Source organism: Lycorma delicatula, chromosome 12 (assembly GCF_047948215.1).
Source record: "Lycorma delicatula isolate Av1 chromosome 12, ASM4794821v1, whole genome shotgun sequence".
NCBI classification, from domain to species: domain Eukaryota; kingdom Metazoa; phylum Arthropoda; class Insecta; order Hemiptera; family Fulgoridae; genus Lycorma; species Lycorma delicatula.
Window position 1 is genome coordinate 74,534,714 of NC_134466.1, and position 26,632 is coordinate 74,561,345.

At 28.6% G+C, this 26,632-nt stretch overlaps 1 protein-coding gene across 2 annotated transcripts in view; it reads right to left on the minus strand.

The window, feature by feature from the left end:
* Positions 1–26,632, minus strand: part of Stacl (SH3 and cysteine-rich domain-containing protein) — a 1,060,888-nt gene that overhangs the window by 211,965 nt on the left and 822,291 nt on the right. For both annotated transcript variants that reach the window (XM_075379276.1, XM_075379274.1), the window contains exons 8-10: positions 25,956–26,165; positions 22,040–22,206; positions 18,123–18,234 (exon numbers count right to left, since the gene is read on the minus strand). In XM_075379276.1, the coding sequence (XP_075235391.1) occupies positions 18,123–18,234; positions 22,040–22,206; positions 25,956–26,165 (489 nt within the window). The remainder of the gene's footprint in view (positions 1–18,122; positions 18,235–22,039; positions 22,207–25,955; positions 26,166–26,632) is intronic.

Genomic DNA, 26,632 nt, shown 5'->3' on the forward strand with positions numbered 1-26,632 from the left:
TTACAAAAAGAAAATTAGTACTTATTTATATTTACATATAAATCAGAATATCCGTACGTATGTTTGTAGTCTGATATTCAGTTAAAACCCAAGAACTGCTGAGACCATCTTAATTATTCTTTTAAACTATGTATGCTATTATATAAAGAGGAAGGTTTTTTTTTTGTTTGTGATACCCGATCAATCGCAATCAAATTTTTACCCGTGTTTCTTGGCATAACTGAGAAGGTTTATAAATATACTTCATCTCAAAAAATATCGAAAAAACATTAAAAACAACAATAAAAAAAACACGTTAAAAAGATAATGCTTCACTGCCTCCTGTTTATGTTGACTCTGCACTAGGGAGCGGTTATGTTGCGCTCAGGTAACAGTAGTAGCGGCTCTCCGCTAGGTGGCGGACATGTTGCGCTAAATTCAGTCTACTTAATCACGAGAGCCGATAATTGTTAATTGCTGAATATCAGACAATTTTAATTAGTTTCTTTGATGTACGTTATGTTAATACGGTTGTATTCGATTTCTCATGTAATATGACATATTGGTTCTACGATAGGCGATAAATATTTAATTACTCAAATTTATAAAATTAATAAATAATAATAAGTAAATAAAAACATAAATATAAAATTAAAATTAAAATAATCTACGCTTAGAAATTAAATAAAATAATCTGTAAATTAATTGACAACGGACTGCTTCTGCACAATGAGTCATCGAGCTCATATTGAAAGCGTCGATCAAACCCTTAGAGAAATTAAATCGTGCGGTAATTTAATGGGAAGTATAACTTTCGTGCTTGCTGGGAGACTTTCGGCAAACATTGCCTGTCATCGCGAGAGAAACTAGTGCCGATGTTGTTCAGTCATGCCTTAAATCATCACCCTTATATAAATATGTCCTCATTATTAACTTACGAATTAATGCGAGAGTTTATCTTGGGAATATGATAACTTTTCCTTACAACTACTAAACATCGGAAATGAGACTCTTCCTCACAACGATGGTTACATTTCTGTCGGTGAAACATCGGTACCGTTGTGCATACAACGGATGATCTCCATTCCAATATTTATCCAGTAACTAGTAAGCTTTTACAAAAACCATACGAGTGGCTTTGCGAAAGATCTATCATAACTCCTCCAAATCTTTCTGCATTTGAAATTAAAGTATGATTTTAGTAAAAGTAAAAGGGCAAAGCAAGGAATATCGATCTGCAGATTCTGTAATCAATACTGAAGATGCAGAACACTATCCTTCAGAATTTTTGAATTCTCTTAATCCTGCAAGTTTTCCAGATCATAATTTCAATCTTAAAATGGGAGTTCCGATACCACGATACCTTAACCCTCCAAGGTTATGTAACGGCACGAGGTTGCAAATCAAAACTATGAGAAATCACATCACTGAGGCTACTACTTTGATAAGTTCAATTGTAGGAGAGTTTGCTCTTACACCTTACATCGCAATAATCCCAACAGACTTACGATTTTAATTCAAGATGCTGTAATTCTCTATAAAACTTTCGTTTGCTATAACAGTCAACAAATGGCAAAGCCAATCAAACACATCGGTACTGATTACGATCAGACTGTTTTTCTCATGGACAATTATATGTTAGATATTCCAGAACTGGTAAATCGGAAAGTCAATACATTCTGCTTGCAGAAAATCAAAACGCCGCAAAAAATATCATATACTCGGAAGTTCTATCAATTTAATACTGTTAGAAAACGGGTAGGGTACATTATAATCTCGGGTGAAGCCGAAACGGGGGATGGTATATATACACATAAAATAACATGTGATAAACGCCCAGCAAAAACTAGTGAAGATAAATTGATGAAAATTTGTATGCACTTTTTCCTTACGATGTAAATGGTTACTCAGAAAATCCACCTTAATATTTCGAGTTTAATAGGTTAAATGAAGTAACAATGATTTTTTTTTTTGATTTCTCAGTAACGATGTAGATATCAACTTAATGTTTGGTGTGTAATGTTAATATGGGTATCTAAAAATTTATTACTACATTTTTTGAAATTCAGAGATAAAAGTGTTAAAATGGATTTTTTATTTTTTTCCTAAGCTGTTATTTTTTTAATTTCTCGGTATCAAATGTAGAAATCAACCTGATTTTTATCGAGAGTAATCTTCACGTCAATAAACCAATTTCTAAATTTTTGAAATTTGACCTTGAAAGGTAAAAATATTTTGAACAATGATTGTAATTTTTCCCGATCCCGACTATAGTAAATTGGATACTCAGTACATTTGGGCTTACAAATACTCTTCAGATAAATACTTAAAAAAACCATTTTAGGTTTTTTAATTCCGAATTTTTAAGGGGTGCGAAGGTATACCGCGCTGTGACTCAACCAACGCAGCCACTGCCACCGTAACTGTATGTGTAACTGGCTGCACCTAACTCCGGTTTCTTGAACATAAAATAAAATAGTTGACCGCTACGGGAAACGCAAAAAAACCATACAGCGCAGAGGAAGCTGCGATGGGAAGCTAGTATTTAATAAAATTAAAGGAATTTTTAGATATAAGTATAATCAGAGGATCGCACAGCATATTTTGCCGCCTAATATTCAAGTGAAAGTGCTTTCCAAACTTTTTTACGAGGTGAATATATTGACGGATCCAAACAAGGTAACAAGGTTAAGCCGGTTTAAGTAATTAAATATCACCACTACTAATTTAAATTTAAAATGTTCAAACCGAAACGATTAAAATTTTACTGAGGACTTTTAAGTTAAACAGATCATCTATTTGGCTCTCCTTAGAAGATCTGTGAGGCTTCTTGCAAGATCAAATGGTCCGTGCACCATCCACTCTTTGATTGCCTAATCTTTGGAACCATCCAATAAAATTTAGACCTGGGTTCAGATATGAAATTTCTACTAAACCAGAAATAATGTATAAAACGTCTGTTGCGGTTCCTCTCCTACAGTAGAATGAAGAATACGATTTAGTGATTTTAGTCTGTATTTGTTGTTATTACTTGTCTATGTTTATTCTATATTGTTTATGATTTTTGTTGTTTTGTGTAACACTACATGATAGTGTTACTTTAGTCGCTAATAACTGTAATTGTTGTTGCGACTGTAAATAAAAGTATTAAAAAATAAAGAAAACAGTTAAACAGATGTTGCTACATTTTATATTCAATGATATTCGTTCGAAACTTGTCCGTCGATTGAAAAAGGATAAATAATATTCAATTACGAAAAAAAATATTTTCATGATTATTTTATAACTACGCCAATATTTTTGCATCATTAAAGATAAGTTTTTAATTTTAATTAATTAAAAAAAAAAAAGAAAAACTAAATATATGTACAAATAGTATCCTAATAATTTAACTATTAAATAGTTAATTATTTCTCATCGTCCTAATTCAGTTAAAAGAAATGACTGCAGTAATAAATTCATTGTGTTTTTATACTTCTATTTAATTATTTTAAGACAAAGCGGTCTTAATTTTTTGACCTCTGGTGCAAAATAACCGGGAACTAGTTTACAGCAGCTAAAATCTCTTTTCTTAAATATACTAAAAAATAATTTATCATACAATCTCTTAATGAAGTTGCGGACGTTGAAACTGCACTACCGGGAAAACGGGTAATGTAAGACAGGGTCCTTTTTACCGTAGTTATATATAATTTACCGTAATTCCCACAGTGTGAAAGCAGTTAAGAGAAAGTAAAAATATATATCTAACATAAAATACACACGTAAGAGCGCACACAAGCACATATGCATTATAAATTTAAAAACCCATCGATCAAGATTGTTACATTATTTAGTAGAAATGGGAATAGCTAACGCTTCTCTAGAACACTTTTAAGATTAAATTGCAGAAGCAATCTAGTCGATGTCGGCCTGTACTGAAATATTAGTTATACTTTTTCAAATAACTCCGCAAAATAAATATAGGAGTAAAAATCGATATTGTAAATTTATTATTTAAAAATGTTACTTCGTATTAAATTTAAAATGATACAGAATCGATAACCCGTTTCATTTACCGTCAAAATACGACAACGTTAACTTGTTATTTTTTTTCTTTTACTAGGTCAAGTATAAAAAAACAAACTTTTTAATAAAAAGTTTGTTTTTTTCTCGAGTGCCTCTAGAATATTGTGCCCTTTGATCGCCATCTACTTGTCAACGACAAGTTTAGTAATAATTCTAACGCCAACATAATTTGATTTATGTTCCGGAACTGACAGCATTAAACATTTATTATTGACGCGATCTATCTAGGATCAATAGTAACTTGATAATTAAAGGATTTTTAAAGGCTGTCCAAGTTTCTATTTAAACCCACTGAGTCCGTCTAATGGTGAACTCATCGCAAATTAGCTGATTTCGAAGTCGAGAGTTCTAAGGTTCAAATCCAAGAAAGGCAGTTACTTTTATGCGGATTTGAATAGTAGATCGAGGATACCGGTGTTCTTTGGCGGTCGGGTTTCAATTAATCGCACATATCAGAAACGATCGACCTGAGACCATACAAGGCTAGACTTCATTTACATTCATGCATATCATCTTCATTTATCCTCTGAAGTAATACAAAAAAAAAGCTAAACAGAAAAAAGAGGAAAATTCAATCTGTTGGTTGACAGTCGGGAATTAAAATTATTGTGCATAGATTCGTTTTTTTAAGTTTGAGCAGTACAACAGTAATGATTAAATTATGTATAAAATTAGGGAAAACCGTAATCGGAAATATTAACGAAGAAGAAGTTCTTAATTCTTTCCCGACCCAAAAATTTGTAGAACCGATTCCAAATGTTTTGTTGAAGATCGAGAGCATTGAGTGTCGTCTTAAGTCCAGAGAGAAGTTTGTCCGACCAATTATTATTCAAACGGATAATTCCTCATTCTACACGACTTCGGTATAGACCTGGTCCAGTACTTCTTCGGAATTTCACAACCAAAAAAGTCAAAAAATTCTTTTTAATCGATGTAAAATCACATGTAGGGTATTTGAATAACTAAGTAACATTAACTATGAAAATTGACCGTAGAATAATCTGTATTAAATGTTTTTGGATATATTTATTATGGATAATAAATAATACAACTAAATACGTAATTACAAGTTAGATTAGTTAAGGTAACTAAAGAATCCGTGAACTGAACTTCGTTTGATATCAACATAACCTAACCCTCGTTTCGCTCGTTAACCTCGTCTAATTATAATTAACAAAATGTTGGCAAGGAAATTCCGAAAATATACCTCTGGTTCTTTAATTCTTGTAGAAAAATTCATTTTAAGTTTCTGCCTATCAATGAAAAATTATTAGATGCCAGCATTCTACTTCCGTCGGTCGTAAGTGGGACAGGCTCACGTTTCTAAAGAAGTTCTCGATCTTTTCTCTAGAAGTCGTTTATTTCGTACAGAGATTCTGGTCCTCAAACTCTGATGAGGTGAACTGATGAACGGTTAGTGTACTATACTTTGCTGTTCTAAAAATGGTAAATTTATTTTTAGTAATTATTATCTATCGCCCACATATAATTCGATTTTCATTATTATCAAGAATGTATTCCTACCCTATTTTTTAATATTAAAATAAAAATAGATTAGTTTAATCAATTTGCATTTACACCTTTGTTATCAAGATTTGTTTTTCTCATCTGGTCTGGTGCTCTTCTTTTTTAGGAAAGTCTGGGTTAAATGTAATTCCTGGTTCTCAGATATAGCGGATGTAAGAATAATTTTTTACTTCGTGAAAATATTGAAATTGTGCCATCAAGCATAGTGGCTTTGACTAAATTTTTTAAATTATGTCATCTATAAAATATTCTTTATAAGCTACTGATCTTTGTCCCTTTGTATAAAAATTTCCTTATAAACTGAACGAGCCCATTTTTCTTGTAAAGCTAAATCCAATGAAAATCTATAAACTGATTTAAAATTCTCTAATTTTAAAGATTTTAATTTGATTTGCACCTGCATAACCTGGACTTGGATCACTTATTGTAAGCATTATTTCTAAAGTACTAAACAGTATGGTTTCACTAGCTGTTATCAGTAAACTAACAACAAATAAAAGTACATACAAAACTATTTTTTTTTTAAAATGTATTGAGAAATTGTATTTTGAAGATACTTATTCACGAATAGAGACAAGTAACAAATATAATAAACAATAAACCTCAATGGAAACAAACGAACGCAAGGTTCTACAAGTGTTGGGTCAGCTGAATTAAACATTCAGCCCTGTTAGTTATTAAAGGATGAGAAACAGCCCTATTCTAAGGCTGAGAGAAGGTTTTCCTTAAGAACCCCAGAACATTATACTAGAAAGCTCTAGTATAAGGAGAAAAAGCAATATATTGAAGACATCCATTTTAGCTAGCTGATACAAAATCATTGACAGTTAATAGTAATTCCATCCTGAATGGAATCATTGGTGAACAGATGGAACTCAAGAGGTTGAGCCGTTTATCTCTTCATATTATATAGCTTCTGGTATTAATATTATGAATAAAGGTGTACAATTGCTGTTTTGTGCTTTACTGCTGTCTGATAGCACAAATGCAGCAATATCTTTATGACTAAACAGAAAAGTTTAACATAAAGAAAACCATGTTAAATGAAAAACTAAAACGGGTTTTGGGAAATGAAAGTAGCTTTAATGACTTCTTTTTTCTGTTTAGTTTCCAGAACCGCTGTAAGATATTACTTGCAGAGGATGATATGTATGAATGTAAATGAAGAAATGAAATGTAGTCTTGTATAGTCTCAGGTGGACCATTCCTGAGATGTGTGGTTTAATTGAAACCCAACCACCAAAGAATATCAGTATCAATGATCTAGTATTCAAATCTGTATAAAAATAACTGACTTTACTAGGATTTAAACCTTAGAACTCTTGATTTCAAAATCAGCTGATTTGCGATGACGATGAGTTCACCACTAGACTGACCTGGTGGGTTAGCTATTATGACTATGTTTGTAAAGTTACTTGAAGGACGATAGTGTTGATGATAAAAACATAAGTATTAATCTAAACCCTGAATTTTTTAGGTAATCACAACTGCTAATTAGTTTATGTAATTACATTGTAAATTACATATTAATTGAAAGTTCACCAAGAACCCTAGTTTACAAATGTAATATATATTTGATGGAAACTTTTCTTACACATTATCATTGTCTTCAAAAAATTTTTTATCTAAAATAAATAACTACACCAAAAATTTCACTGAGGTATGTTTTTTTACGTACTTGTAATAAATTTCTATACGATTAAGATGTTAAGAAAAGCATCACACTTGACTAAAGTATGAAGATTAAACAATACTGCTGCACATTCATTCATCCCATTGCATTTGTAGTTTAAATTTACAGGGCCAATAGCTTTAGATGTACGTCACAAATTCCAAAAAATAGTTTCATTTAAAGATTAAAATTTCCATCCTTTAGGATTAAAATAAGTAAAACAAGAAATAAAATATTGGATGTAATTTAACTTTATTCTACTAGATTGCTTAAAAACATTTAAAAAAAAAAATAGTATATGTAGTACTTTACATGAATTCTTTTTAATTTAATATTTACAATTAAATATAAGTACTGAATATCCCACTTAATTTGAATATGTCAGAAAAATATTTTTTAATCTGGATTTTGCTTTGTAATTTATAATAATAAATAAACTTATCAATCTTTCAACTTAATTTATCGTGTTGGTTTTTTTTTTGTAATCTAAACAGCTTTTTTTCATAATTTTATTTTTGTTGGCCTTTTTTTCTGATATTTATTTGATATTCAGCATTTAGTTATTTTTATGATGAATTATTCACTTTCTACATACATATAATGTTTTTTATTCATACATTATTAAAACAATATTTCTTCTCATAATCCATAAAATGAGCAAAAAAACAACTTTTGATTAACAAAGAAACAAACATTATTTTCATTTTTGGAATTTGAAAGGTTAATCAATCAAGTCTATAATAACATATAAACACATAGGATGGTTGATATTAGTACAATTTTGAAAAATTAAATAAAAATTATTGAAACAAAAAACGCAAAAAAAATCTGATTAAGAACTGGATGAAACCTTACCTTTACTTAATTAACCTAATGATTCACTTATGGTATTAAATGTATGTATTACTAAGTTACTAGTAACAAAATATTATTCAATCTTTGCATTTCACATTCAGTAAATTAAATAAAATATTTTTAACAGAAAAATGAAATTGGTTTGTGTGATCATAAATGATATAGTATTGTACAATTACATGCATACAGATGATTTCCCTTGTGTTTAATATCGTGTGCACGATACAACATCAATAAAGAAAAATGGAATCGACCATTTTTTCACTTTCAATATAATTTAACTCTACCTTCATAACTGTGTTATCTTTTATTTGTCATTTTTTTCAATTTTAATTCCATTCAAAGAGTTCCACATACACATTCACAAACAAATACACACTTTGTGTATTTGTTTAAATCGTTCACAAAATTGTTCACCAACAAATACACATCTTGTATATTTGTTTGTGAACGTGTATGTGGAACCAGTAAATACAAAGATATTCAACTGCATGATAAAATGTGTTTTCAACTTTCTTAAAAATTAATTAAAAAAAAACTATTTACCTTCAAAATATATCAATATTTTTTTTCAGAATCTCATTTTGTATATTTTAATGCTTTTACATCAATTTATCATATTTGCATTGTTTGAGCACCACTGACAAGCAAGTGAATAATGGAATTGCAGTGTTCTTTATGAGAAGTGAGAATAACATACTTTATATTTGAAAACCATACAAAAAAATACGTAAAATTATACAAAACTATTTATATAAAACTGTTTCATTTTATGGTCAGATCCATTTAGAAAAAAACAATTTAAAAAGAAAAAGAAAAATACAAAAAGTAAAAAAATAAGGAGCTGTGTAAAACAGTTGTGAAATAAATTGGAAAATAACGTTACAATTAAAAAAAAGCTTTATTTAGAATAGATACCTAGATGGCATTTAGGGTTTTTAACTAACAATCAATATCAATTGACAAAAGAGAGCAAAATGTTTGCTTCCTGCATTGTTGCATAATTTTTCTTGCTTCCATGGGAAAATTATGCTCTGGCTACTGAGATCATCATCCTCTAGAAACTAATAATTAGATGAAAAATTGGGTGGAACATTAAAGTATGTAACTGTCCGAGTAAAGATATTTGTAAAAAACTATTATTATTCTACTCAAAGAAAAATATTGAAATATGAGACCTGTGATGACTACATCTTCCCATTTCCTTAACCGATTGTAACCAAAATTAAATGGCATCAATGGCTCATATCCTAATCCTAATGATTCATATTCTACTAGCATCAATGACTTATAAGTCATCAAACAAAATTTTATAAAAATTGATTAATCCAGACTGAAGACATCAAGAAAAATAATAACTGATGAAAAAAAAAGATAAAAAAACTAGCTTTCAGCAATGAAGAAAATTGCCCAAATACATAAAAAAAATGATTTACTAATCTAATGGAATCTAATACAGGAATATGTGTATCCAGAAACAACAAAAAAGAAGAAAAGGATTTTTGCCCCTATTCCTTTATGGGGGTTTGAATAAGACCAAACACTACCAAAAGTATCTTTGCTTTCTAAGGAGAATTAAATTTTGTGAAAAATTTACCTATCCTTTGAGAAAAATTTTGAGGTACAGGACCTATATGGTTCATACATCTCTGTGCCCTTGACCAACTGACCAAAATTAAATGGTACCATATATAGAAATCATTGTCCAAAACTGATCCACTGAATCTGGATATATAAAGCAAAATACAAGCCAACATACATCCTTCTGGAATTTTTCAATGCCAAGATTGTGTTTTTGGTTAGAGGGACTATGAAATGTCAAGATCTGTAAAAACTTTGACAAGTAAAATTTGACCATTTACTTTCTCTTATGTAGTAAGAATAAATATATATATTTATATATATATATATACATATATAATCTCACTATTAGGAAACATTTGTTTGTATGTTAGCAAAAATTTCAAATTTAAACAGTAGCTTCATTATGTAATCCAAAGTGTCATAGGCTATATTAAGATGAAAAATTATTTATTAAAACATGTAAATAATAAATAATCTTAATCTCTTAGGCTGTAGAATGTCAAAATCCAGATTGATTTGGATTCATTCTATAAGAATGAACCTTGAAAATTTAATTTCATTCATTCTATAAAAATGAATGAAATTTAGGCAAGTGTAAAGCTTGACTCTTACAAATGAGAACAAGTGAGCTGCAAATAGATGTGCAAGTGAAAGAAACTCAATCTGAGAGATGCGTTTATTACAAAGGATAGAGGGTTCATCTCAGTGACAAGACGAATAATCAGCTAAACAAATGCATCAGTTTAATGACCAGTGTGTTTGTTCTATGCAAAACAGACATCATGCTTCTATGTCAAGGGTTACTTTCAAATATCAGCCTAATTTTGATTACATCAATTCAATAGATATTCAAATTGGTGCAATTTGAATGTACGAAGCACCTGGTAAGTGGTGTGATGGAGTTAAAATTTCTCTGCCACAGCTTGAAGTACCACTGAAATTTCTGAAACAATTGATTCTAGATTTTCATCCATTACCAAAACATTTTCTTGATAATGAAAGAAGTACAATACACTATTTCAAATGACTATTTTGCTGCTGGTAGGACTGCTCATTAAACTTTTAAATTGTCTTTAAATTATCATGTGGACAATAGTCCAGTTTGCTCTATATGTAAAAATGGTCCTCTTAGTCAAATTTTTCAAGAAACAAATCTTATTGAATGGGATGAAAGCTCCACAATTCATCAAAATTATTTTGAAGCGATTGACCATGCTTTCAGAGACCTTAAGTCATGTGATAAGTTGATGGGAGGCATAACTTTTATTTTTTCTGGAGATTTTTGGGAAATTTTGTCAATTATAGCTAAAGGAACAAGGGCTGATATAATCAAAGCATATCTAAAATCATTACCTACATAGAAATTTGTTAATAATTTGAGTTTATGAACTAATACGAGAGTATATCTTGGAGGTGGAGATGCGGAATTCCCATCACAATTACTACTCAGTGTTGGAAACAGAACAACACCACAAGATATGTTTCTATATCTATCGATGCAAAACTAGGTAAGATTGTGGAAACTGTTGATGCTCTAATTTTTAAAGTTTATCCTTACAGTGATGATATTTTACAGGAGCCATAAAACTGGCTACGTGAAAGAGCCATTATCACATCTCGGAACATTTCTGCATTGAAATTTAACAATATCATTTTAGGTTATAGAGAAGAGAAAGTAAATAGTACAGATCTATTGATATGGTAATGAACACTGAAGATGCAGTTCACTGTCAACAAGAATTTTTGTATTCATATTATCTGGCTGGCTTTCCACCACACCATCTGCAGCTTAAAGATGGAGTACCTATACTACTACTATTCAATACAATCTTAATCCATCAAAACTGTGTAATAGTACCTGTTTACAGAAACTGTGCAAAACAAGGTTATTGAAGCTACTATTCTGATAGGTCCAGCAGCTGGGGAGATTGTTCTCATACTCCGTATACGTGTGGATTCCTACAGATTGAACTTTCGAATTTAAGCGACTTCAGTCTCAATTAAAGTTTCTTTTGGTATTACAATTAATAAGGCTCAAGATCAGATATTTTAATATGTTGGAATTGATTTGCACTCTGATTTTTTTCAAATGAACAATTGTACATTGGGCTTTCAAGGACAAGCAAATCAGAAAACAAGTTTATATTATTACCATATGGTACACAAAAAACAAAAAAATGTTGTTATTCTGAAGCTCTTTAAAGATATATCTCTTAAAAAAGAAAGAAGTGCTTCATTTTCATTCCTATATATACTGTAAATAATCAAGAACTTTTTACATACAGTGAGAGCCAAGCCACGACAAGGCATGCTAGTATATATATATATATGTATATATATATATGTATATATACATATGTATATATATATATATGTATATATATATATGTATATATACATATGTATATATTATATAGTTCACAGTATAGCTAAACATCTGGGAAAGTAAAAATAAGAAAATAAATACATGCAAATTAATGCAAGTGTATATGAAGTTGTGGAGGTCAGTCTGAATTCCAGGTTTAAATAGTTTCTGAACAAATTTACACTTCCTATTTGGATTGTCTGAAATGACAACAACTGTTTATACTTTTTATTTTGATTTTGTATGCTTGCATGTTCTAAAAATACTTTTTTTATATATTTCGTTCTGTTTATTTAACAGGTAATATTTTCATTATTTCTTTTTTTATTATTTAATTATTTTTTCTTATATGTAATTTTTTCCCAGTGCTTATTGATGACGATTGTTTAAAAATCAAAATGATCATTAAGTTTCAATTTTAAGTAAAATTCTTATAAATGATTTTTGTGAAATCTTGTTTTCAAATTTACATCAAAAAGTTATTTAATAGACGTGTATAATTTAAAATTATTTAATTCTCTTCAAAACTACCATCTCAATAAATTTTGAGTTTGATGCTTACAGGTGTAAAACTCCTTGGGGCATCGTCGTAAAACATAACTACTGAAAATAACTCCAGGCTGCTCTAAAACAGTTAAGTGCTGTTCTCACTGTTATATCAATTGATGATATTGTTAGTGTTTTTTTTTAATTATGTGCAAATAATTAATTTTAAGTAGGGTTGTCTCAACAGTGGTATATTTGTAATTTGTTTCTTAACACATTTAAACATTAGGAATAACTTCTGCTGACACTCCGGAGAAAACAGCAGTACCTGAAGAGTGCTGTAAAAATGATGTAAGAGGCAACTGTTTTCAAAACATTATATTTATTAAATAAGGTTAGGTTTATTATTTAAATGTTGATAAATTTTAATAATTTTCATTGGTAATAATCAAGAAAAATATATCAAAAAACTTAGTTATCTCTTAACATGCTTACTGCCCATTTTGTTATACTGTTAACATCACTGTCTAGAATAGGTTATCTCATTTCATTTTTATGTGTTATATGAAAATTTGTAGGCACAACTTATCTATCAGTTGATTAATAATGTTCAGGCCTTTATTTTGAGCCTTTTATCAAACAGTACAAAATGATTTCTAGTTTTTATAACTCTTACTTAACTCCTACTCCCATTTTCTTTTAATTACACCATTAACAAATAAATTAAAACAAGTTATAAATTGAAATTTAATACATTAAACTTTGGGATTGTTGCAACACCTTGAAACTTCATTTGTAGGTTGAAAATGATGCTAATCTTAGTTTTATAGAAATTTATTACAGATAAATAAAATTAATTCAATGAAATAATTATTTCCTTTTTCAATTTTTTATTGTGTTAGTTTGCTTAAAAGAAAGATTAAATTAAACGAGTAAATTACAAAAAGAAGTTTTTGGCTTACCATCATGCCAATATTTCAATGTAAATCAGGATATTTAGAGAGTTTCATATTTTTCAATTCTGTTAGTCCAGACAACTTATGAAAAAAAAAGTTGAAACATGTTTACCATCAACTGATTGGTGTCTTGATTAAAAGCCCTGTTTTTCTATGATTACATTAACTATACAATATTTCATCAATATTATCCTGTTAACCAGTCTGAGTCATTTTAAAACTGGGTCTTCATCACTGATTTCATTTTTTTAAACATATTTTAGTTCTTTATATTTAATTATTGCCTTTAATTATGAACTAACCAGATATATATTATTGGTTATCAAAGTAGAAACTTGGACCACAACAAATTCATATTATTTATACCAAAATTATAATCAAACTAATATAAATGGAATTCAATTGAAGATTTAAACAGTACCAATAGAAAAGATAACATAACGCCAAGCTTACACATGATGTCAGAGGGGAGTTAATAGATGCCACATATTCATTCTCAGTTAAAAATTAAATGTACAAAAATCTTAATTTAATTATGTTTCTTTTTTAAATTAAAAAAAAAAAAAATTCCAAATTAAATTATGATTATTTAAAACTTTTTAAGACAGGTTATTTTTATAAATAAATAATGTTTATTACCATCAGAAGAAAAAGCATGATAACCTATGACCAGTATGATTATTTATTGCGAAACCAATACTTTAAGAATAAATTTTGTGTGACTAGAAAAAAAGAAATGTTTGATTTTTGGCTTATCATACTTAAAGTTCCAGTTACGAATAACCTTACTGTGTTAAGTGCATAAACATTTTGAACTAAAACTATTTATGCAATACATAAATCTAGAATTCTTGAATCCTTTAGGGTGGAAATCAAATGAAAGAGGAAATCTTAGTCCAGTATAAGTAGTAACCGTTGGGAACAACAGTGTTATTGATGACTATTTTCTTCTACATGAAACAATATGTTTATTTTAATTTTATATCTTTCCTCGAATGTTTGCAGCATACCGACATTATTTTATTCTTTCATTAATATTTGAATAGAAAGTGTTTCAATGTAAATAAACATTGAAGGTAAGAACTATATGTTTTCATATAAAATAAAATAAATAGAAAATCCAGAACATTGAAGGAAAATTGGTTAAAGAACAGATTAGTGAGATAGAGAAGAGTGAGAGGAGAGTGTGATTATTCGAAAAGCAGATGAAGTATACAGAGAAATAAAACAATATTTTGAAGTTTGTACCTAAAATAAATGATATCCAATGTATAAACTAAAAAATGTTGTAAATTGCTACACTGAGAAAAAAGAGCTGACAGGTGGCAAGAATATATAGAAAGACTGTATAAAAAGGGAAAATAATCTGTAAATTTCTGGGGAGTGGAAATAAAATGACAGTGATTTGAGAGAGATTCTATTCTGAATAAAATTTTTTTAGAATTCTAAAATGTTTAAACAAAATTAAGACAAAGGTAGAAGGTATAAAAATACTACAGTGCGTAAACTAGGAATGAATAGGCTACATCATATGTAGAATTTATAAGAATGGAGAAGTGTAGCTGTCCATACTGAAATGTAAGCGGTGAATCTGAGAATTACTGACCTGTCTGTCTTAATAATTTAAACTATTTAATTTAATCCATCAGGCTCATTTAATAAAAAAATACTTATCAGATAGTTCCTCAAAAGACAGATAATTACAGAAATCTTAAGGCTAATTTAGTTTCAGAAAGTTCATGAATACACAGGAGACAGTCATCTTTCTCCAAAGATAATTCTTAGAAGACAGGGTAGAGTGGAATAAAATGTTATTAAACGTCTTTATGAGTAAATGTCTTGAAAAACAGAGAAAGAAAAATTGCTAATTTGTACTAGACGATTAGGTAGCTATGACTTATCTACTGTTATGTATAAAAGAGAAAGGCAATCATAATTTACAAAGGAGTGAGACAAGGATGCAGTCAGTCAACTTGTATATAGAAGAAGCAATTTGGGAATTGAAGGGGAACTTTAAAAATGAACAACTCGCATAGATAGAAAATAAAGATGCTGAGATTCTTATTTCAACAGAAAGAAAAATGAGTTAGGAAAAATATTTAATGGAGCGTGGATTTATATTTTGGAGAAAGAAACATAGAAAAAAGGTAATAAATAAAAAAACTTACTACATTTCTTGATAAGTTATAAAACAAAAATTTAAATAAGTTTATTATGACATAAAGGAGAATAGTGGGGAATTTTCAATGACAGATTTCACTCAATCTGAATACTATGGAAGAACAAGGTATTTTAATTATTAACGATGAATGTACAAAACCTTTTTTGTATTTAATTTTTCTCTTAACCGGTAAATTATTTGTTTATTGATGAATGGTTTATTAGTCAATTTTTTTTTTTTTTTTTTGGATATTTTTGATAATAATATTATGTAATTGCTCCTTATCTGTTGGAATCATTCTGCCGGAATCTATTTTTAGAATTTACTACAAATGTTCTTAATAATATTAATTTTATTATTATCAGTTAAGTTGAATTTAAATGCATTAGTGATGAATTACTATTCATTATCATTAAAAATGACATTTGTTAAATTAAAAAATTTATTACTTATGTTACTACCTGAATATTTTTAGGAATGCAGAAAATTAGGTTTAAGTTCATTTGAATTAAAATTATTCTTATTAACATGTTTCTGATTAAAATATGCTGCATCACAATTACTTGTATTTTTATTTTTAATTTTGATTAAATTATAAATTTTGGTTTCACGAGTCATTTTTTAGGTTGTATTTATGTTTTTCTATATTAATTTCAATTAAATTTCGTATATAATCCAAACTGAGTGGTCCTAAGCCTTTTTTTTGTAATTTTTGAATGTGCATTATATAATTCAATATTTATAAAATTTCTCTTATAGTATCCTCCTTGTTTAATCTCTTGTTTTATTTGAAAAGTTTCAGCAACTTCTTTTGCTTTTATCACCGTTTGTAAAAATCTTTTAAAATACAATAAAGAAATAACTACCTTACAACCAGTAAATAATAAGACACAAAAGAGCGAAAAAATATACATGAAGTTTTATATACTAATATCATTGAAAACATTACTAAAACTTACAATAAAGAAATATTTAAATCAGCATACAACCTAATAATCACAAAAAAATATTTAAAAAATAATAATAAGATAAAAAATTGTGTGAAATTTATAAAATTAAATTTAACGATTGTGATGGTATTTATATAGAAAAACTCTAAAACTTCACAACGTTATAGAAATTACAAAAACAATATAAATTAGGTTCATCTAACATGGCAGACCATCTAATAAACAATAAATATTCTATTGCTGATATTAACACAAATTTAGAAATATTAGAAATTAATAAAGACGTCATACAATTAAATATATTAGAAAAATATTACATATATAAATAGAAAAAAACATTTCAATTTGATAACCCATCAGACAATGTTTGAGGGAGACAGTGTTATAAAAACTTTTAACAGATAGCAGCACACATGTAAATTAATGTGTGATTTCCATTATTTTAGTATTTTTATTTTTAAATTCTTATTATGCAATAACATAATTATTTTATTCATGACTGAGAAAGTACTTCATGATCCAGAGAAAGTACTTTCATGAAAAATTAATGTAAGATAATTTTTAATAATTTTAATAATTTTTTTTATAATTTCAGTAAAATTATATAAAATACACACACCATAATAAGTAGCTACTTGTAATATAATAAAATTTATTGGTCAAGGAAGAAATACCTTAATATGTGCATTCTGGTTCTATGAGATGATTGGCCTAGGTAGCATTATAGTGTTACTAAACACTTTGGATCTGTTCAAGTTTGTTGAAAAATTTCTTAAAATATTTAACAGTTTAAAAATTAAATATATATTAAGTTAAATAATTTCCGACTACAAACAATAAATCAGTCTACATGAAGAAATGATAAATACTATAGTTTATCAGTAACTACAAATTTATCACAACTCTACTGACCAAATACTTAAAACCATAAGTGGAGAAAATAAATTTGTCTAGAATGCCTCATTACTAAATATATATAGCAAATAGTTTTGTTTGTAAGGTTCCATGAACATATGAGACATATTAAAATAATAAAATAGTAAAAAAAAAAACTGTTCTGTCATAGACTGTGGTAGTAATGGGGGAATAGTTGGTGCTGAGCTAGAATGAGAGTATTAGTTGTATGTGTTCACCTCGAACTAATTGTACAGTGCTCTGCATTTACGCTTTTTAATCATTCATTGACCTATTGTATTAAACATTAACACTAGGTAGTATTCCAAAATATTGGTGACTTTGCTGAAACATATGATAAGGTTCATTATCATAATGCTGTAACAAAAACATCTTAAAGTATGAATACAGCTTTTACATGAGTTTTAAATTTTTAATGTTGATGGAAGTGTAAGACAGAAAAAAATGAACCGTATAGGTGTAAAAGCTTTAAATGCAAAGAAAAACAACCTACCGTCTTTTTATCCTTCAAAAGACATCAGAGTATTATAAAAAGAAACTTAAATCTAATATGCATATAAAAACAGAAAAAAATAACAGGAATACAAAAAAACTATTTACTGACCTGAGCTTTAACAGAAGATAAGTGAATCTGTGCCTGTCTAAGATCAAACTTCTTCAAACTTATATCTTCTTGTAGTTCATTGACCTTGTTATAAAGTTGTGACTCCAGACTCCTATTATGACACATTCACAAACACCATGCTTAATTTGACAATATTTTAATTAAAAATATGACAAACAAAACTAAATTAGACAAAACAATTTGTATTATTAATTTTACAGTTTATTATAAAAATTAAAGATAACTTTTTAAAACTATATAGTATTACTAATTTACATAAGACTCATCACCATAGAATTTAATGTTGAACTATTACACTGACAATCATTTAATATCTTTATAAGCTATCAATTAATAGATTACAATGTTACAGTAAGCTATACAATAAATACTTATCTTTCTGTTCATTTAAAAAATTGTCTCTGTCACTGTGTTTAAGACAACTATTATTAAATTTCTGACACCACCAGTTCTGTGATGTCAAGAGATGTCTCTTTTCGACCAAATAAAACAGATTAAAAAATTTAAATGTTAATCAGTATAATAAAAAGAACATAAATTTAATTACCACTGCTTGGTGAGAATTCTCACTGGATCCATTTTTAAAAAGAAAACCCCATCTAAAATTTGAATTACTTAAAGCTTAATCATATTTTGTTTAAAGTAAAAACAGAAAAAGTTAAATAAATAAAATACATTATGAAATGTAATATACAATTCTCAAAAAGGTTTTAAATATTTAAAAATAAAAGATTTAGTAAATAAAATCTGACTACTGTACAAAGGACTACACAATCTTGGTAAGTAAGAAATGTGAGGAATAAACAAGAAGCCATAATCATACCCTGACCATATCCAAAAGAAATAAAAAACGATACATATTGTACACATCTATGTGAACGGGCTAGGAAAGATAGTATAGACTAACGACTAGTATCGTTATAACACAGATCCACATCATCTGTATGAATATAAAAACATATTTATTTTCCATTGTACATTTTATATAATTTTAAGTTAAATTTTAAAAAATTTCAAGACAATAAGATGTTTGATTGGATCACTTATTTATGAGAAAGTGGTGGACTTAAACTAATTCATGGATGTGGATATATTTCCGGTTTAAATTTTTATTAAATGCGTACAAAATACTCTACAATTATAATTAATGTTAATTTACAAATGTAAATTAACATGAATTACATAACAATACATTATTATTATAATTATAATAATGTGGTTAGATGTAGGAGTCCACCACTCCAACCAAAAACTGTTTTATTACATAATAATAATAATGCAAGTTTGTATAGCCAATCATTTTCAAAATCTGTCTGAATTGTCATTATGCTTTGTTTATTTTTAAATTTATACTTTTAAATCTTTTTGTATTAGCATGAAAGGGATTATAGATTTTTTGCTGCTATAATTAGATTTCCATTACTGAGAAAATCTCATTAAAAAAAAAAATCAATTTCTAGTCTGCTTTATGTATTTTGATCATAATATACTTAAGTTAATACCTATACATTATAATACTACTAGAAATATTGTTTAGAGAATTTTTATACATTATTTTAAACATGACTTCATTTAGTGAAAAATCAGGATATCTATTTCTGAATGATTTTATTTTATAACTTTTTGTTTTGTATTCTTGATATATATATATATATATATACTAAATTATTGTACACATTTGTGAAGACCACACCACTTTGTTACTATAATATTTTGCAATTGGTTTTAAGTTTTAAAAATGCCTCTGTTTCTTTAATTTTTCAATAATTTTCATGTTAGCACAAAATGTTGTGTACAGAGATTAAAACAGCGTCTTGCTCCTTTGATATTCTTTCATTAGCAACATTTTCTCATTTAAAATACTGAACTCTCTCATTTAAAACTTTTTCAAAAGATTGAACTAAAACACTTTGAAAGAATTAACTAATTCAAACTTCCTTCATCAAGATTGAAATGTACTCTTCACAAAACTGCTATGTAGGCTAGATTACTGTACTATCTAGGCCACACAATTTTTAATCATTTAACACCTGTATTAATGTCCTCAGCTTCTCCACTTATTTTACAAGAATAAATATTTTGCTCACACAAATATTTTTCAAGCCAATCATTATTGACTTTAAAATTTTGGAAGCCCATTTTTTAAGCAAGTAATCTGGCTTTTATTCTCAATAATGATTTCTTTATTGAATAATTAATTACCGTATTTACTTGTGTAACTCACCCACTTTTTTTAACTAAAAGTAGGTGTGTAAATTATGCGAGGAAACAATTTTATATATGATTATAATGAAAATGAAATGTGATATAATGAGAAAATGACACAAGGGGCATTCAATAATTAAACAAATAGCTGTACAGTAAAAATGGTTTATTAAATAAGAACAGTTTTTTGTTTACTTTTCCACATAATTCCCACCAACTTCTCGGCACTTGTCCCATCTTTTTATGAGTCTTCTTAGCCTCTCAGCGAAGTATTCTATTCTTTCGTTTTGGTTGAACTAGAGTTCACACAAAGCTTCTTTCACTTCTTTCATCAGACCAAACAGATAAAAATCTTAAGGAGTAAGGTCAGGGCTGTAGGGAGGCTGAGGTAGGAGCTCCCAACCCACTTTGCCAATAGTTTCTAACATCAACTGTGTCGTATGAGGTCAAGCATTGCCTTGAAAATGCCTTTCCTCTGCCATCCTGGACACTTCCTCTTCAATGTGCGGGCTTGACTCTGTTCTCAATCATGGTCGAGTAGTATAGGTTGTTGATAGTGGATTGTTCCTCCACTATCTACTGCTGAACATTTTATTCCAGTCTACATTATCAAATGCCTTTTCTAAGTCTATAAATGCCATGCATGTTGGTTTGTTTTTCTTTAATCTTCCTTCTAGTATTAACCTGAGCACTAAAATTGCTACCCTTGCCCCTATACCTTTCCTGAAACCAAACTGGTCTTCTCCTAACACTTCTTCCACTCCTCTCAATTCCTCTGTACAGAATTCTAGTTACGATTTTTTATGCATAAGTAGTTAAGCTAATTGTTCTATATTGTTCACATTTTTCTGCTCCTGCTTTCTTTAGAATCATGATAATAACTCTTTTTGAAGTCTGATGGAACTTCCTCTTTTTCATATATATATTGCATACCAATCTGTATAATCTATCACTTTCTCACCTGCACTGAGAAGTAACGCTTCAGGTATCCTGTCTATCCCAGGAGCTTTCTGTCATTCAAATCCGTTAATGTTCTTTTAAATTCAGATTTCAATATTATATCTCTCTTTTCATTCTCTTCAACTTCCTCTTCTTCCTCTATAATCCTCTATATTCCTCTATAAAATGCAGAGAGCTACATTTTCTTGGAAAAAATAATTTTAGTTTTCCATTGCTTTCAGTTGCACAGTACTCAGAAGATTGAGTGATGTTGATGTAGCCATTTAAGTCTATCTGCCACAGTAAAGAAATTAAAATATATTGCTCTATTATATTAGACACAGTGGAATGTGTTGAAGGGATCAAAAAGTATTGCCTCTTAATGAACCATCTTCACTGCACGCAAATCTGTAACAGCCTGCTGCTACTGTACATCCAAATTTGTATAATATTATTCAAAGGACTCTTTCAATTAAATCATAATTAAATCTACGACATTTAAATTGTTCTGGATGTATGTAATGATAAAAGTTTTGTTTATCAGTGTTTTGAAATATTAGAATTTTTTTATTTTTATAAGGATTCAAACATCAGGAAACTCTTTTTGAATAATTTTATAAGTTTTTCTATCTGGGAAGTTTTATTTAAAACAGATTAATTGTTCATTGGTCAAATAAAAGAGAAAATTCCATGTGAATAAAACATTCTATTTTAATTTATATAGATTTAAAAAAATTACAGATAAAAATTACCTTTGTTGTATTCGTAACATGGTATCTAGTGCATCCTGAAGTTGTTTAATTTGTGTTTCTAATTCCATCGCTTCAATTCGTAATGATTCGTACTTTTGTCGAATTTGTATTGAAGCTAGCCTGTCTATAACTATTTCATTTTTCAATGGAGGTGGAAGATTTGCATCCTGAAATAAAAGAATATGTAATAATAATATTTAAAGGATAAAAATTTCTATGTATTTTGCAAACAAAAAACGAAGCAAACTGTAATATATATATATATATATATATATATTTTTATATTGTTATTAGGTGTACGGTCATTGTTCAATATCTGAAAATTTTAAAACAAGTTATAATATTTTCGTATTTAATAATGTATAGTACAGATTTGTTATACAATGCCAGCAATGATTTGTTGTTTACCAACCGGTAAAGAACAATAATTGTTATTAATAAGAAATGTTTACCATGTTCTGCATTATCAATGCAGAAATGCATATCCAGTAAAGTGTTTCTTTTAAATGCTATATATAAGCTTATATCAGTTAATATATCCATTAATCCTAGGACTCAAAATAGTTATTGGATACCTATAAAATTATTTCAACACCTTTGAGATGCCTGAAAAAGCAGCAGAAAACTGTTTTCACAAGGTTGTTCAATACTGCTTACAACTGTGATTACATGTATCTTCTATAGTATCAAAGCAACAGAGTTTCACCATCTGTTTCTCTTTGACAAACAAGGCAATGGGGGGCTTGCTTGGGAAAGAAATGAAGGTATACAGAATTACTTCGGGTTGTTTTCTGTCAAAGACTGTGCTTTTTGAGGTATAAAATAACTGTTATGTGAACAAGTACATTGTAATGCAAGAGGCAATTTTGATTTTTCCACAGTTACAGTTTAGAAAGAAAAATCTCAAAACATCACAATAAAAGTCAGAATTTACAGCAACATCAAGGAAGGACAAATTATCAAGGACTACAATCTTGATATCAAAATATATAATGAGTTATCTACCACACTTTGTACCACTTTGGCACTTTGGACCAGGTGTGTCCTCTTTAAGTTTTGATGACCGCAGGTTTTCCTACAATAATTATTATTACTTGGCCTGTGGATCACAGCAATCAAAGCTGCCAATGTTAAAGATTTCTTGGCAGACCCAATAACTGATTTCAACAACGTTACAGAATTCATGTTTTGTTGGCAGTATTCTACATAGATGAGTTCCCAATCTTTTTACACTTATCAGCAATCATCATCCTTAAGTAACATTCTACCTTGAGTGTGCATGACACTCATGCCACTCAAAAACTCATGTTCAACATAATGTTTGTTTAACCTGACAAGCGTTCTGAAAGTTTTGGTAGCTGACATATTAAGGCTCATTCAAAATTTGAGCAAAAATATTGCTCAGCTTTTTTCAGTCATCAGAAAGTGGTACTAACACAAGCTTTTAGAATTGTATGTATCGACTAAAGACTGAAAAAAATATGACACCACTAATTAAACTAATGAATAGGCATGGGAATAACAATCATCAGAATACCATACAGCTCCATCATAAAGTACATTCAAGCAACATATTGATACAATTTTGAACAATAATAAAATCACAACTCACGTTCTAAATAATTGGAAACATGCTGTCTCAGAAATTTTTTTGAGATTATGATCAGTCACTTCCTCAGAATTATTGCAGATGGAAATATCTACAACTTCATTTTTTATCAAATTAAGTGTAAAAATGTTGTGTTATTTGAATGTAGTGAGTTAATGTCTTTTATGAGCTGTTCATGAAATTTGCATGTGTATTTAACATTATTAAATCTTTGTCTGGTTTCAATGAGGTAATTTTAGTAAGTATATTCTGATTTTTTTAATATTTACAGATGCATTAGTTTGTTGTATCTACGGGTGAATATACATCCAAATTTGCCCAGTATTATTTGGCCTGTCTGTGCAATTCAAGTTGCATATTCCTTGGAACTTGCAGGTTTTATATTAATAAAACCTAATGTAATGTCAAAATTAATGTTAAAATCTAAAACGTTGTTTAATTTTATGTATTTTTTAAAGAAACAACAGGTTTTTTTATAAAAATTTTGGTAATTATGTATGAATATTTGTTGATGATGTTAGAGTTGTGAATCTTTCATAGTTGGATGTAACTTTCTGTTTTTATTTTATTCAATGTGTTTTTATAAGTGCAAATATGAAGACATTAATATATAGTAGGTCTTTTTGTACTGAGTTCATAAGTAATGTCAGATGTCAAGGTGTTTTTGTGTGTGCAAGCACGCATGTGTATGTGTTTTAGAATGCTAAATGTATTATACCTAAGAAAATTCCATTAGGATTCTTTAAAAATCAAACACTTTACCACAGTTTAACTTCTACAGGTAAACTCATAACTGCACAAGAAAGATTGAAAAACAACTATTAGAACATGCATTTGAAATAATAACTTAACACAAACCATAACAGAGCAAAACTATTTCACATACACCAAAAACTACATTTAAGGTATATATATATATATATATATATAATATATCAACTTGTCAAACATGCTGTCCCATGTGTCAGATAATAATTAACTAATTATATTTATAAGCTTCATTTCTTATTTTATATTTATCTGGTAAATTAAATTTTAATCTAAGTATCTTGTCTATTATCTTTGAAATGAAGTATGATGGAGCAGTCCTGAAGTTTATCAATAGCCTGAAAGGTATGTTCAGTTTATGTAATTTTGGTAAACCAGATAATGCAGGAGCTTTGGGATAGAATGGTTAAAGTCTGCTGCGATATATCAACTTGTTATAGTTGAATAAATTTTTATATTTGCTTATCAACATTTTTACAGTCCTTAAATACTTATTCGTGGGGTCTTTTATCTCTCTGAATGCATTCTCTTCTAGTAATCATTAATTTTGTTATTGTAAGTTTCCTTATGTATTACCACTAGAGTATTAATTTTGTCAGACTTTATAACCATGGCATTAACATCTCACACTCAAGGTGAGATTCTGAGAACATTCAAGGACATTTAAGAGTAATAAGAAATCGTTTTCAAATATGGCGGATCAATCACTTGATTCAGAATGGGCATAAGATTACAAGCTTAGTAAATAATTTTAGTATATTGGAAGTTTGTAACTTTAAAAACAAGCTTAAGTATTTAGAAAGATATTACATTTATAGATATAGAATTTTCAACTTAGTGAACCACCAAGTACATTTTGAACATGATGATCTCTATTTAAGTTGGCATTGACATCTGGTTAATTGAGCTTAGCACACTCAACACTCTTAATTGAGCTTAGCCTTAGTAAACAAATATCTTATTTTATTTATTATAGTCTCTTATTGACTGATGATGGACCCGAGTGGTCTGAAAAAGGCCTTTTTTAGTGAAAGAAGAGAATGTTTTGATACATGAGTTGAATGCGAGTTCTATCTTACTTTATACATGTATGTATTTAGTAGCTTATAACTATATATATATATATATATATACACACACACACACTGAACTAAATAAAAGAATATCCAACATGTGCTAATGCACTATCACTTATAGATACCTTAAGTGAAATGCAGAAAAAAGTTGGCTATGGGCAAAAGAATTGCATAATAATGGATAAATCAATAAAAAGATTCATAAATTAAAATTGGTATCATCAGAAAAAAAAATTATTGTATTGCATGCACTACAAAATCACAAATGAAATATACAAAATCAAATGATTTTGTTTTTTTATAAAAATTTATTTATTTAGAAAATAATCAACAGCAGACTTATTATCCACTATTACTAATGAAAAATAAAAACATTAACAAAAAAGTTTAAATTGCTAAATTTAACAAGATATGTAATACAAATCAATTTTTAAAAACTAAATAAAAGAGTAAAGATACTGACGTTGTAAACGATACTAGAAGCTTCTGGTCCATCTGGTTGATCAGGAGGTTGGGGAGGTTGCGGAGGCGTAAATAACCTTAACCGATGCGTTGGATGAGGATGTGGAGGAAGAGGGGATAGAGATCTAACAAAATGGGAGAGATCTTGTGGTGGTAACACTGTACGGCATTGTGATGATAAACCTTCATACCTTTTAGCTTGTTCTGATGCCTGTATAAAAGAAATTATATATGCATTATTTGACATCACTGTTTACTCTAAATAAATTATGTAAATAAAATTAAAGTTTTTTACATATTTATGAGCTAGATCTGTAAATAGATCACCAAAAAATGATGCGTAGCAGCTAAAAATACTAGTAAATAGTTTCTAAAGATATCATTAGGTGACAGCACAATTCAATTTGATGTGATTTAGTTGGCAGTTATTAAGCAGCAAATGTGTACATGTGCAATTTAGTTTAAAAATGAAATTTGAACCGTGTTCAATGAATTTGTTACTGTATGGTATTTGTGGATAAAGAATTTCTTTAAAGGATAAGTAAATATTTTCTGATCACGGTTAACATTTTTGTCATGTAAAGTAGTGCAAACTGAGTTGGGTAATTCTCTTTTAGAGATTCAAAAGTAGTTGATAATGAGGGGACCGGATGCCCTGTTTCAATTGTGACAGAACCA